Raw genomic sequence first — 13,818 nt, forward strand, 5'->3', positions numbered from 1 at the left:
TATACAGTACAAAGTCCGTAATCCAGACTTCGGAGATTCCGGATTAGAGGTTTTTTCCAGATTATAGATCATCAATTTAAATCTGGTAAGATGGCATGCAGAAATTATACAATTAAAAATATGAAACCATAATTTATGAAATAAAGAGCAATTATGATCTAAAGGGTATCAAAATTTACAAAAAAAGCTTAATATTTATTTGTTTACTTAATTAAGCATTTTTTTCAATGTAAGTTGTTTAAGCTGCTTCGTTTTTTTGTGCTAATACTTTCTCTTTAATTCTCTCTTCTATAAACAGACATAATTTCTTGTTCAGTTACAAAGTTCCACCGTTCAAGTCCTGTAATTGCTGTGTCGAGAGTACCGACTAACTTGCCAATCGAATTTTTTTCTTTTTCAATAACCTCTGTCACTTTCTTCACTATCAGAAGCGCACATTAAACGCGCATGCGTAAAGCATATTAAAAACATTTGTGGCTTTGAGATCCGGATTATAGATCATTCCTCCGGATAATGGACGCCTGGATTACGAACTTTGTACTGTAATTACGAGTAACACATTGAAAGTAAACTTTTAAAGTGCATTACTCCATAAAGATTGTAGGAAATATATTGCACTTTAAATATGGCCGACAACTTTCACAATATTGCTGTTTAATTTAATAGTGCATAAATTAATCAATTAATGAAATCTGTCACCTTCAAGTAAATTTGTTTTATTTGAAGTGAATACAGTTTCCTACAAATTGTGGTTTACTAGATATGAAAGTTTTAAGAAAATGATGCTTGGTTTTAAACTAAATTACCTTTTTAAATATCCTCTGAAAAATTTTCTGCACTTAAGATATTGCAGGCAGCAGTTAGAATATTGCTGTTTAATATGATAGTGCATAAATTAATGAAGTCTGTCGCCTTCAAATGAATTTGTATTATTTGAAGTGAATCCAGATTTGTACACCCTGTGGTGTTAACATGTAAAGAAATCAAATTTGGAGGCAGGATAGTAGTTAAATATTAACCAGTTTAAGTATATTTTTACTTGCAATTTAAATTTTATTCTGTTTAACTTTTAAGATCGTGACATGGGCGCAAGACATCGTGCAAGAGCAGATTCAATTCAGATTATGAAGGTAGAAGAAATACCTGCATCAAAATGTAGAAGACCCCATGTGAAACAATTTCATGTGAGTGTATTATTTATGCTGTTTATTGAAAAAATATGTTTACTTCATAAAGCTATCTGTGTAGTATCTAGCTGTGCTGTTTTGCATATTTCACAGATAAAATGTCAAAAAATATCGTTAGTATTAAACTTTTAAAATATTGGAGTATCCCAAAGAGCGTTAATCATGGCTTACAATCATGCTAGACTAAGCTTATTCATATATATATATAGAATATCAGTTTGGAGAGAAAGTTTTCCAATTTTTTCTGCATGAATTCTGTATAAATTTGCTTTTGCAGGATTTAAAGAACTGAATTTTAATAGCTTAAAATTTTATAGTAAGATTTTTTTTAACCCTTAGCAAAAAAGCAATGAGATAAAAATAAGTTTTACATGTATGAGAGGAATCTTTTTTAGCATTTTGATTTAAAATATTTTTTATTTAGATTAAAATTGTATTAGAACTTCTGTATATTTTTTTAATTAAATATAGTAATAAAAAATAATAAAATTTATTTAGATTTAAAATATTTAAATTTGATCTTATTTTACAGGATAGCAAAATCAAGTTCCCCTTGCCATCAAGAATCAATCGCAAGTTCCACAAGCCACGTTTCACTACTATTAGACCGAATGCAAAATTCTAAATTTGTATGAAAATTAATTTCTGTGAAAATAAAAAAGTATAAAAAATTATCCTTGTTTGTTTATATAATTGTTAGACTGGATATATGATATTTCTTAATTATCTATATAAAATTTGGTTTCTTAATTCAAAATCAAAAGCTGAGTTGTTTTCACGATATTCTTCTTGTGTACTGTGAATGCAAACCAGTTTCCTTCTTTCCTTAGGCAAATAGGGTTTGTGTTTGCCATATTTAAAAAATAAATAACCCAGTGGTCAGAAAATAGCAGCTTGCAATCTACATGCTGCTCCCCCACAAATTAATTTCCACTGTGTGGGGGTCAGGTTGATACAGCATATGCGAATGCTGAGTATGCGCAGAGCAAGCACACAGGACTAATACAAGAGTGAGCCAGTTGTAGCTTGTCTGTCAGTGAGTACAGCAGTCAGTACTTGACATTCAAAAAGTCTCGTGCAAGACTTTATCTTACCTACGTAGTTCTTTAAGCTACATTTATCATTCAACCAACTGCAGATTTTTCGGGTATTTTTGCCATCAATTAAGTTGTTATGGCTTAGTTGTTGCTGCTGTTATTGTTATACAATGAAAGTGCTGCCTGTTTGATGTGGCTACAGCGAAGAAGCAAACAAAAATCTAAGATGAAACCTGCAACTTTAAAGTTAAGTGGACAGTGTTGTTGAAGTTTATACAACACTCAGGTGGCCGGCCCTCTTGCCTGTCGTATTTATCAAGAAAAATCGTTGCATAACAAGAAATCAAATTTAGAGAGACACTTTATAGCTAAACATGTTTTATTTAGCAGTTCTCTTTCCATCAGTAATGTGAGGAAGAAAGCAGTTCAGGAATTCCAGAAGAGTTGGGAAAAAAATCAAGTTATATATTTAATTATTGGGTGAAGTCTTCTAACAATTATAATATTACAAGTTTTTTTGTTAGTCAAGATATTGCTAAGAGAGGCAAACGAAATACGAACGGTGTATATATTGTTTTATAAATGCATCCAGCAAGCTGTAACTACTACTGCCTGCTAAACAGTCAAAATGTTTGTAATAATATGTATAACCAATCAAAAAATCTTAAATTGGTTTCAGAATTAACATAGTTGTTGCTGAATCTTGTGACTTAAAGCAAGTTTCATTTTTTATTGGTTTTATTTCTGTATGGGCCTTAAACAAAAACTTCTGGATTATTGCCAGTGAAAAACGTAAGACATGTGGCAAGAATATTGCAGATGCTGTCATTAAATGAATGGAGAAATATAATATTCCACTCGTTAAAATTGTTTTAATTTCAACAGCTATTTGAAGGAAAATGTTAATCATGATATATTTGTTTATCATTCATCAAGGAAGTACTTTGTGGGCAGATAATTCCAGAGGAAATTTGCAGTGTTACGGAGTTGGTGATCAAGATTATCAACAAAATTGTAGTTAAAGCTGTTTATCATTACGAATTTAAAGATTTTTTTGTTGAAATGGAGAGTGAATGCTCAGATCTTCTGTTGCGTAATAATTTGTTGGTTTTGTCAAGTGGAAAATGTTTTATAGCATTTCACTTCCTTGTTATTCAAAATTAAAGCATTTCTTCTTGAAGGGTGCTGACTATCTTGAACTAACAGATAAACAATGGATCCAAAAAATTATTTCATGGGCTGAAGTTAATAAACTAAATAATCTTAATTGTGAACTAAAGGGGAAATGAAACACATTTTTTCTTTTTGTTGAAAAAAGTCATTTTATTCAAAAACGTTATCCCTTTTCCGTAAGTTTTTTTTTTTAAAGAGCTTAATTTGTTTTCCAAGTCTGCTGAATTTCCAAGAAAATTCGGTAACTGACATTTACTGTTTCAAAGGGAAGCTTTTCTATAGATGGTTTCAGAAATAGTCGTGCAAGCATCTATTAAAAAACCCTCAGTGCAGATGTAACAGAACTGAATTTTCCTCTTTTTAATACTGATATTGGTGCGTTTGAAATGCAAAGAAATGTGGAGCTCCACATTTGAAAGCATTAGTGCTGATGTGGAAAAATTAGAAAAAAATATAATTCAATAATTAGCTCACACTGAAAGTAATCTTTGCAAGACCTGGAGAAATTGTGAAGGTTAAAAAATCAAGCAAAAGTCATGTATATAGTGTGAAAATATAAATTGGGTACATTGAATATTATGAAGGTTAAAATGTACAAAACAAGCTGAAAATGTTAAGTAAAGATTATTTATATGACCAGAAAATACATGAAATAAGTTTAGGTACAGAATATGTTAAAAAGAGCGATAAAAATGTTAATTACATCAAACACTGAATATAATAAATAGAAATGGAAATCTGAATAATTATGCTGGTTGGTAAAATATGAGAAGTAAGTTAAACGTGTTGGTTTAAAGGCATGAAAATTATTCTGGGTAGAATAAATTTAATACTAAAGATGAGTAATGTAAGGAAGATTACAGAAAGTAAATCTGCTATTATGAACAGAAGATTTAGGAAATAAGGTAAAATTCAGGGAATTAAAAGTCTTAAAAATATATGGAAACATAACAAAAATTTACATCTAAAATTAAGGCTTTCTGAATCAGTCATTAATTGTTGCATCATGTCCATTCTAGTAGACAAAAGTTAAATTTGTTTATTCTGTAAATGCCTTGACAGATTCCATTCCTGTGTTTATTCATTCTATATTATTAGAACTTTTAACTGTCGATCATAGATGGCTGTATAGCATCACTAAGTAAAGCATTGCTATTTGGAAAATGGCTGCTACTTCTGTTTCCAAGTTAGTACAATTTCTCATAGTAAATATTATACAGTCAAAAGTCTTTAATCCGGACTCGTCGGGACTTTGGCGATTCCAGATTATAGATCATCAGTTTAACCCATTTTATCCCAATGTATTTATTTTGTTCAAACTTGAAAAGAATGACATTTTCTAAGGTTAATTAAACCTAAACAAACTAAATATAACAAAATTAGAAAGAAATTTATATTTTATATAAGAAATCTGGCCCGTCCTCTAAATAGGACACTGAAATAAAGGGGATAAAAATTGCACTTACATGTTTTTAGTGTTCTCTTCAATGATGAAAAGTGATTTCCGTGTACAAATTTTACTTTATTTGACTAATACTTTCGTATTTACGAGATAGTTCACTTTTCAGAAGAATTTCACTAATATTGGTGGAAAGGTCCAAAGCAAGCCTGACAAAGTGTTTTGTTGCATTTGCCACAGTATGTTTTTGGTTTTCCTTTGCAGCCCTCTCTTTGACAATGATGCTCTTTTTCTCACTTTTGTAAAAAAATGACCAAAACTATCTTTACGGATGTCTTCTTTTGCATCAGAAGGTACAGTGCAGATCCTAGGACTACCTTTTGTTCTTATCACAGTTTTTTTTGAGATAAACTGTTGTTGTAGCTCTTCGGAACTCCTTGAAGTTTAGAGCTTCATTTTTGTTCAGAGTTTTGTGAATTATCCAGGCGTTTCCCATAGCCATATCCAGAGAACATATGAAAAGTGGCCAGTACCACTTATACCATGAATTTTAATGGAATAAAGTCCAGCCAAGCAGTCATGGTGATCCACACTGCCCATTTGTTTGTTGTAAGAATTAATCAAGTTTGGCATCTTCATGTCAACTTTATTTTTGTTCCTCTCACTCGCCTCTTCACATCAAAGAATGGTTTCAAAGTGTTGAAATTTGTAGCAACAGTGACAGTATTATTATCATTCCATCGCACCAGGAAAATTTCAGATTTCTCCTCAGATGCAAAATCAGACGGGCCTCTTTCCTTCTTCCGCATAGACTTAGATTCTTCTAAAGGACACTCGTGGTTTATCCGATTTGCTCATATGGTTCCTGTATCTCGAAAACCCTGTTCACCAAGGCTGTTCAAAAGATCAATGCTAGTAAAAAAGGTATCAAAATATAAAGTGTAGCTTGAAGGATTCACAATATTCTCTGTTAGTTTCATCACAATCCGAGTACCAAGAGGAGTATCATTTCTCGCATGAGATTCTTTACCGCAATAGACAGAAAATTTGTAACAATGTCCCTTGCTCCCACAGAGAGCCCAAAGTTTATATCCAAAACGTATAGGCTTACCTCGAATAAACTATTTCAGACTGTTCCTACCGTAATACATGAAGATCATTTCATCAATGCTTAGATTTTCAGAGAAGTGTCCAAATTTCATAAAATTATTATTGAGTACGGCAAACAAAGGTTTTACTTTGATGGATCGATCCTGGGCATGCTGACTGACAGTTCCATTGTCCACAAAGTGTAAATAAGAATTCAACTTTTGGAAGCGGTTTCGTGAAATGGCATTTTTCACCAGGGTAATGCCCAAGGTCTTCAGCATCTGAGCAGTAGTCACGTTCGCAGGTATTTGAATGATCACCAGTTAGAAGCAAAATTCCAATAAAAACACGTCTTTTGTTAGCAATGGTCAAGAAATCGTGTTCGTTTTTTTACATCTGTTGCATATCGCACAGTTTCTTTTACAATGAGATTGTAGACTTCACTGGAATAAAACTGCTCAAAAATCTCTGATGGAGTTTCATGCTTTCAATGCAGTTTCTTTCTGCTTGAGGAAGTCACTTGCAATTGATTCATCCTGTGTTTCCATTTTGTATATTGTGGTGATTTATTTTTTTATTCAAGATGACTGGTGTCTTCTACTCTTTGTTGTGGAAACACTAGATCTTGTTGACGGTTCAACCTGGAAACTATCTCCAGTTATAACCTCCAGAGAGCCAGGAACATTGTTTACAATAATCTCACCAGTATTTACTTCATTCTCATCCCCTTCATCTTTGTCAGTTAGTTCACTGGCATCTGGTGGTAACACAGCAATTTCAACGTCGCTTTCATTTGAATCTAAACTATTGAATAGTTCTAATGCTTCCTGTAACTTCAGAAACCTTTGCACTGGCATAACTCAGCAGAGGTGAAATACTAGAATTTTTTTTTTTACTCTTATTTATAAAGAGAGAAAGAATGCGTAAACTGCATGCTTATCGTCCCATTGTCCTATTTAGAGGAAAGTTAAAAAACAATGCATTAAAACTCACCCAATAACAATATACTTTCATTAACCACCAGAATGATAAGGAAAGAGTACTTTCACATAAAAAATGCCCAGCCGAGTGTCCAAAGTAAACTGAAAACGAATTCTGCAACTACAAAAGAGATGATACAAACCACGCCTACTAATGCAATGAATAATCAAAATGACCAGAGGAAGGAAGAGGGGGCGAGACACATAGCTCACGCTAGCAGATGCTAATACATATTCCAGCTGGCAAAATATTCGCACTAAGCAAATACCGATTTCTACATGCTATTTCTCATTTGTCCTTTAAATAGGACAGTGGGATAAAATGGGTTAAATCTGGTAAGATGGCATGCAGAAATTATCAAATTAAAAATATGATCAAGGAAGTTAATTTACGGAGTGCGCTAGGCTAGGCCTTTAACTCTACATCATCAGAGATAGAATAATTACATCAAAAGAGGGGTTCATCTAATAAGGGAAAATTTTGAAGCCTAATTATAAAAATAAAAGCTTTTCAGATAATGCCTTCCGCATGAGAAAAAAGGAAAACTCTTAGAAAGTCTTTAAATTAAATTTTGTGAAATGAAGAGCAATTATGATCTAAAGGGTATCAAAATTTACAAAAACAAAAAAAAAAGCTTAATATTTATTTGTTTACTTTATAAACATTTCTTTCCACGCGCGCCTGCGTAAAGCATACATTACGCATAGTCGAAATTAGAAAATTGCAACCAGAAAACTATTTGATGTGTATTCGTGATAGGACGGAGTACATCGAGATGAAATACTACATTTAGTAAGGAATTATAAGCTGAATAAAATAAAAACATCTGCCCTGAAGAAAGTGCTGACAGATCAACTTCCAGTTCATTGCGCGCCGCGACCTCTCTTCCGCAGAGCAGCGTGAAATTGATAAACAGATTTCGGAATGTTTAGAGAAACAAAGGACGTGCCTTTATCCATTTTTTGCAGCAGTTCCACTTTTTGTTTGATGGACATCGAAACATGCTTTCGCTTTGTAGATCCTTTAGCAGCTCCAGAATCGGAAATTCTTTTTGACATAATCGAAAGTTCAAGCTCACTTTAATAAAATTGCTCTAACATTCTGCAAAAAATAATAAGCCGGATCCAATTAGAAGATTAAGGAATAATGCAATCTGCAACATTAACTGAAATAAATGATTTTAGCCTAGCTTATACCGTCCGTTTGCGCAGAGACTTGACGCTATAATGTTGTTTACATTTCCTTATACTGCCATTTCTTATTCATAATTAGTAATTTTAGAAATTTTATTTTAAATGTCAGTTTGAGAAAATTGTTGCGTGAGTAGATGAAAGATCTACCGCAAAGAGTGAATTGAAACCCAAATGTACTGCTTATCAAGCCAAAACACCACTGGAAATGTTTATGTTTGGCAAGGAATTTCTAGAATATTTGAATACAATAGGTACAGGTTGCAAAATCGTACCAAAATGAGTTCAATCACAATCGACGAAATGAAAGTATTTTGGGGGATCTGTAAGTACACTGCTCAAAATAAAAATGGGACAGTGCTAAATCTCCCGTTCTACTGGGGCGATTCACGAAATTCAAATTCCGTTCTTCATGTCTCGAAAGCGCGATTTAGGATATATATTAGATTTATATATAGCACTATTCTAACATAGGTATTTTGACACAAAGTCGGACGTCTTCTGAAATAACATACCAATTTTTTTCCATATTTTGATTCTACGACTCAAATTATGCCAGAATACATACCTGCCAACTTTTACGAATTTTTCGTAATTTTTACGATAATGCGTTTGTCTTTACGATTTTACGATCGTAATCCATTTTTTACGATTTTTTTCCTTTTCAAGTGTTTTTAGTGATTTTTGTCGAAATTTTAGAATTTTTCGCCAATTGCATCGTGTTTTACCGCCAACTACGGACTACTTCGAATCCAGTAACCTGCGGTTTCTCCCAATTCGCCGCTTATCCAGCCAATCCAATGCGCTGAATTTGTTTCTCCCACTCTTTTCTTTGTGGGCGCCATATTATTTTTTTCGCGTTCACTTCAGCAGCAAGGGAATTACTCAGCGAGCGTGGATTGTCGACGGGCGGCTAAAACCCGCCGGGAACTGAAGAAATTCAACCAATCAGAATAAGCTACCGCCGGAGACTGTTTTTGGCGACCAATTTTTATGCCAGCAATTGAAGGGTTTGTTTTGGATTTATTTTCCGCTCATATTCCTCTTTTCGTATCTTTTGATTACGTCTTTTTCGCATCAATTTATAATAATTTTCTATTTTTTCTTTCTTTATATATATAAGTATTTATTAGGTACTCAAATTTAGCCAACAAAGCCACATGCAGAACATATATATATATATATATATATTAGAAGATTCCTAAATAATAATAAATAATTTGATTGAACTTTTTCTAAAATGCATTACGTTTTTGTGTGATATTTGATTTTTAAGAAATGTAGCATGTTGAATAAACTGATAGTAAAAATCTCAAATGTACTGTATTTTTGAAAAGGTTAATATGAAATTTTATTAAATTGTTTTGTTTATCTAATAAAATCTGGAATTCTTTCCCAATTTCAAAAGAAGGATGTGTGAAGGATTAATGCATGTAACAAATAGATTTTTAGAAAAATTGTCATTAGCATAACAGGAGGAGTGTAAAATGGGAAGATCTTTATAATGTAATATAATGCAGTTGATAATCATCTGAAAAAGAGCCCATGAATGGTAAGACTGCTGAACACTGATAGTTAGGTTTATATCCTAACTATATATTTGGACACCTTTTGCTTAGCTTATCTGGTCTGATGATCTGTATAAAATGATAAATGAAAAACAAAGTATTTGTACCCAATATTAAGTCTGATCTGCAAACAAGATTACTGTGGCTGCGGAAACCGACATGCCAGTGAAATATATGTGTCATGTAGATATTACACAAAATACATCAGCTAGAGTACTCTTATCAAGCAGTATGGGGACAGGTAATATAACCAAATATGTACATATCAAACATTTGTAATTATGTATTTTAAAGTTATAGGTTTCCAATACAATTAGAATTTATATTTCTGTAATACCTATGAGTCTTCTCTGAAACATACTTATTTTGCTTAAATCTACTTCCAAAGTACTTTATTTTGAACAACCCATGGTTTAGAAAAATTAATGTTTCTGACATTCAAGAGCAGATAAAAGTATGTCATAATTAACTGACAAAAACATATAAAATTAAAGTAAGGAAAAAATAGCAGCTTAACATAAAATCTTGTGTCAGTTTTAAGAAATAACTGACATAGGTCCCTCTTCTTCAATAAAAATGAAAAAAGGTTTTTATTCCTGGCCTTTTGAAGAACAGATATCAGATAACACTCAAAATTAATAAGAATTATACAAATTCTGCATCATTCTAAGCCTTCTTGATTTATTTTAATCTTGAAATTCATGACCAGACAAATTTTGTGACAACTATATATTTTTGAGAACCTGGGACCACAGGTGGATTTGTTCGAACAGCATTCCAAGTTCTTCGATTACATGCTCGAAATAACTCTGCATGAAAAATTTACAAATTAAATTCGTCAAAAGCTTTAGAAAGTGAAATCTAATGCACTCAGTAAATTTGTTTTTTTTTCTGTGTGAGGAAATCAGCTTTTTCATTACAATCAGTTCTACAATGGAAGTGTCTTGAAATTTCTAAAGATGTCTGCAAATATAGCTTTGATATATATACAAGTGAAATCTATTTAGCCTATTCTTAGTATCAGTAATATTAGGTGTTTTCAACATTAAATGGGGTACAAAAAGTCTATTATGATATCTTCAGTGATGAGATGTATGAAGTTTGCACACGTCCTTTGCTCAATTTGTCCTTTGTTCTTTTTGTTTGCTTATTACTTATTCCAGGGAAAAACGTCTTGCATGTTGTAACCGTACTTTAACATACGTTAAATTTTACATTAAAACATGAAATATAAATAAATTATTTTAGGATTTCCATCGAGATGGTTTTAACATGAAAACTGCATAATGGAATTCCTAATAGTGTAAAGGAAGGTATAGTTATTATAAAGACTATTAGTATTAATAGAGGTGAAGATAAGCAGGCTTTAACCTTAACGAAAAGTGTTTCCACAATAAGACCTTCTTTGACTCACATGAAGTTTTAGATTTAAAGACAATGCTAAATGGGGAAACCTTTAGCAGAATAGAAAATTTTTGAAAAATCTCTGCTGGTTCTTAAAACCTTACAAATGATCAACTGATGTGAGAAGAAAAGTGAGGGGCAACTTCTGGCACAAATTGTGCACATCATGAAATTTATTTGCTATTTTATGTAATTTCCATGATATTTCTTATTTAATTTTTTTTTTTTCATGCACAGTTACTATTTGTTTTCCGTTCTTGTAAAAATTAAAACATTTAAAAATTAAACATAATTTGGTATTTTGAATTTTATAAAATAAAGTGTGTGCTCTTTGTTAATATTTTAATAGCTCACCACTAGATATTTTAATCAAAATTTTATCTAGGTTGATAAATTACAATTTGATATATATTGCTCAAAATATCAGATTATGTAGCATAATATGAATATTTTTTAATAAATTTTTAAACTCCGTAAATTTTCTTTTTTAATACTATATTTTAAAATATTTTTTGCGCATGGATCATATGGATAATCACAAAATATAACTTGAAGTTCAAAATTTCAAGTGTTTGTTTTCTATGTATAAGTAAGTTGTTTTTATCAATTTAACACTTCATCAGTCATTACTTAACATATTAAATATAGCATTGGTCCCTAGGAACCAACCTTAAACCAAGCAAAATAAGATTGTTATTTAACATGTTAGATATTAGGAAAACATAACATTAATGTAAACCATTGTAAAACAATAAATGATTATTACTAATTATTGTAACTAAATGCACACTTATACTCAGATACCACCCATTTGTCTCAAAGCCGTTTTTGACTCTTATACAACACTGGTATAATAAACTGAATGATGTTAATTTATTAAATCTCCTTGGAGAATAACAATTATAAACAGAGTCCTTTGTGTGCAGTTATTCTGCTACTAAGAACAATTATTCCAGATGAAAAAAAAAAAAAAAGAAGTTCCCCAATCAGTTTCAATATAAAGAATAAATTATGATATATCATGTAATGATAACTTCATCCGAAGATTCTGGAGCAGACTACAGTGAGAAACTTTCTATAAAATGGTCACAAAATTTTCACACTGAGAAAAATTATTACTATCTTCCATAATTAGTATTCATCAGCAGTCGAGTGGATAAGACTAAGAAGCGCTAATAGTTTGAACACTGGTGGACAGGCTAGCTGCATGGGATATTTCTCTTGTGCCGCATGAACAGAAGTCATATTCTTTTAAACATATACTTCATGAAAGTCTTCTACCCTTAAGAAGATACTGTTTTCCTGCTTTACAATAATGAATTAAATAAATTACTACCATTGATACAGAACTTTTTCAAAAAAAGAAAGAAAACACTTATACAATCTCTTACCAATTGAAATATTTTTATGCGTGCTCTAATATGCATAATACAGAATTGTGAAAATTCACCACAATCAGAAATGATAGCAAATTATAGGAACATAGGCAGCAGATGTGTAGACTACAATATACAATTTGTTGCTCTTTACAAAATAATAATTAGAGGCATCCAATGGTGATAGCTGTTGTTGGAATATTTTATTTGTACAGAAAAAGAAAATGCTTTGGATTTCAAGAAAACTTATACAGAATTTCTGCTAGGGATTAATACATGACATCTGAAATCATAAGCAAGTGGAATTAAAATTGCAGCTTAAAGACTGTGTGATTTCCTAAAATATAATTACAAACTCTGGAGACTAATGAAGGTGATAAATTACTGCATATTATTCAGAAAAGTCTTGGCAATGAAAGAAAATAATGTACATAGTAACACATACGGTGTAATATAAAGTGTAAAATACCCCACAGATTCATCATCAATAAAATTACTTGATTGTGCTAATGTTTCAAGACTTTAAAAATTACATCTTTATTTTTACATAACACAATGAAATGAAACAGAATTATTTCGATGGAGAATAATGCATAAACAAGTTTCATGTTAATTTTTTCAATTATTATTTTTTTTTCTTTCTTTTGGGAGTTACTGGGTTACCTGGGTTATTTTATGAGTTATCCCACATCAGCATTTTAATATACAGATTCTCTGAATAATCATTGTATTTGCTATATTTCAGTAGGAGCTTTTGTTAATGTGATTTTTGCCTATGGAAAAATATACAAAAGAGAAATTTCTAAAAGTTTTAAAAGTAGTTTAAATTTTAAAAAAAAGACACATTCTTAAACTATTTTTCTTTATTGAATTTCACGATGTTTAGAGTATATGAAATAATATGAACCTAGATATCAACAAGCATTTTCAAATACACAAAGAGCCCAGAAATTTCACAGTAAGTAATTTTTATCAATTATTATTTTCACCCTTTATTTAAAAGTAAAGAAAAGTTATTGGGTATCGAGTTAGCCAATTGAGTGGAATATAAAGTTGTATTTGTTTTCGAAATTGAGATTTACATACTTCACTTATCGCTTCTACAGTAAATTAAATATTAAATCATATCAGGGCAACACAAAATAACCAAAACAAATGAACTACTTCTACCCAAGAAATACGAACAAGTTACCATAACATTAACAACTGCTTTCTTGTATACCAGTTTTGCACAAAAATTGCGTTTGGCGATTGGAAAATGACGCCAAAAGTTCCTGGCGCAACGGTTGTCTCTGATTGGTTGAATTTCTCCAGTTCCCGGCGGGTTTTAGCCGCCCGTGGATTGTCGCTTTCTGTTCTACTTTATTTTTGTTTGAACGTGCTACTAATTTTCTTAATACGTCGTTGTTACGAA

At 31.4% G+C, this 13,818-nt stretch overlaps 1 protein-coding gene across 1 annotated transcript in view; it reads left to right on the forward strand.

The window, feature by feature from the left end:
- The window catches only part of RpL18A (ribosomal protein L18A), a 37,808-nt gene extending 35,947 nt beyond the window's left edge, over positions 1-1,861 (forward strand). Inside the window, exons 4-5 of the mRNA XM_035362963.2 lie at positions 1,075-1,184; positions 1,720-1,861. Coding sequence (XP_035218854.1) covers positions 1,075-1,184; positions 1,720-1,812 — 203 coding nt within the window. The 3' untranslated portion in view covers positions 1,813-1,861. The remainder of the gene's footprint in view (positions 1-1,074; positions 1,185-1,719) is intronic.
- The last annotated feature ends 11,957 nt before the right edge of the window (positions 1,862-13,818 follow it).

This window comes from Stegodyphus dumicola, chromosome 1 (genome assembly GCF_044657685.1).
Source record: "Stegodyphus dumicola isolate Sdum_Otavi_A_Nest chromosome 1, ASM4465768v1".
In the NCBI taxonomy this organism is placed as follows: Eukaryota; Metazoa; Arthropoda; class Arachnida; order Araneae; family Eresidae; genus Stegodyphus; species Stegodyphus dumicola.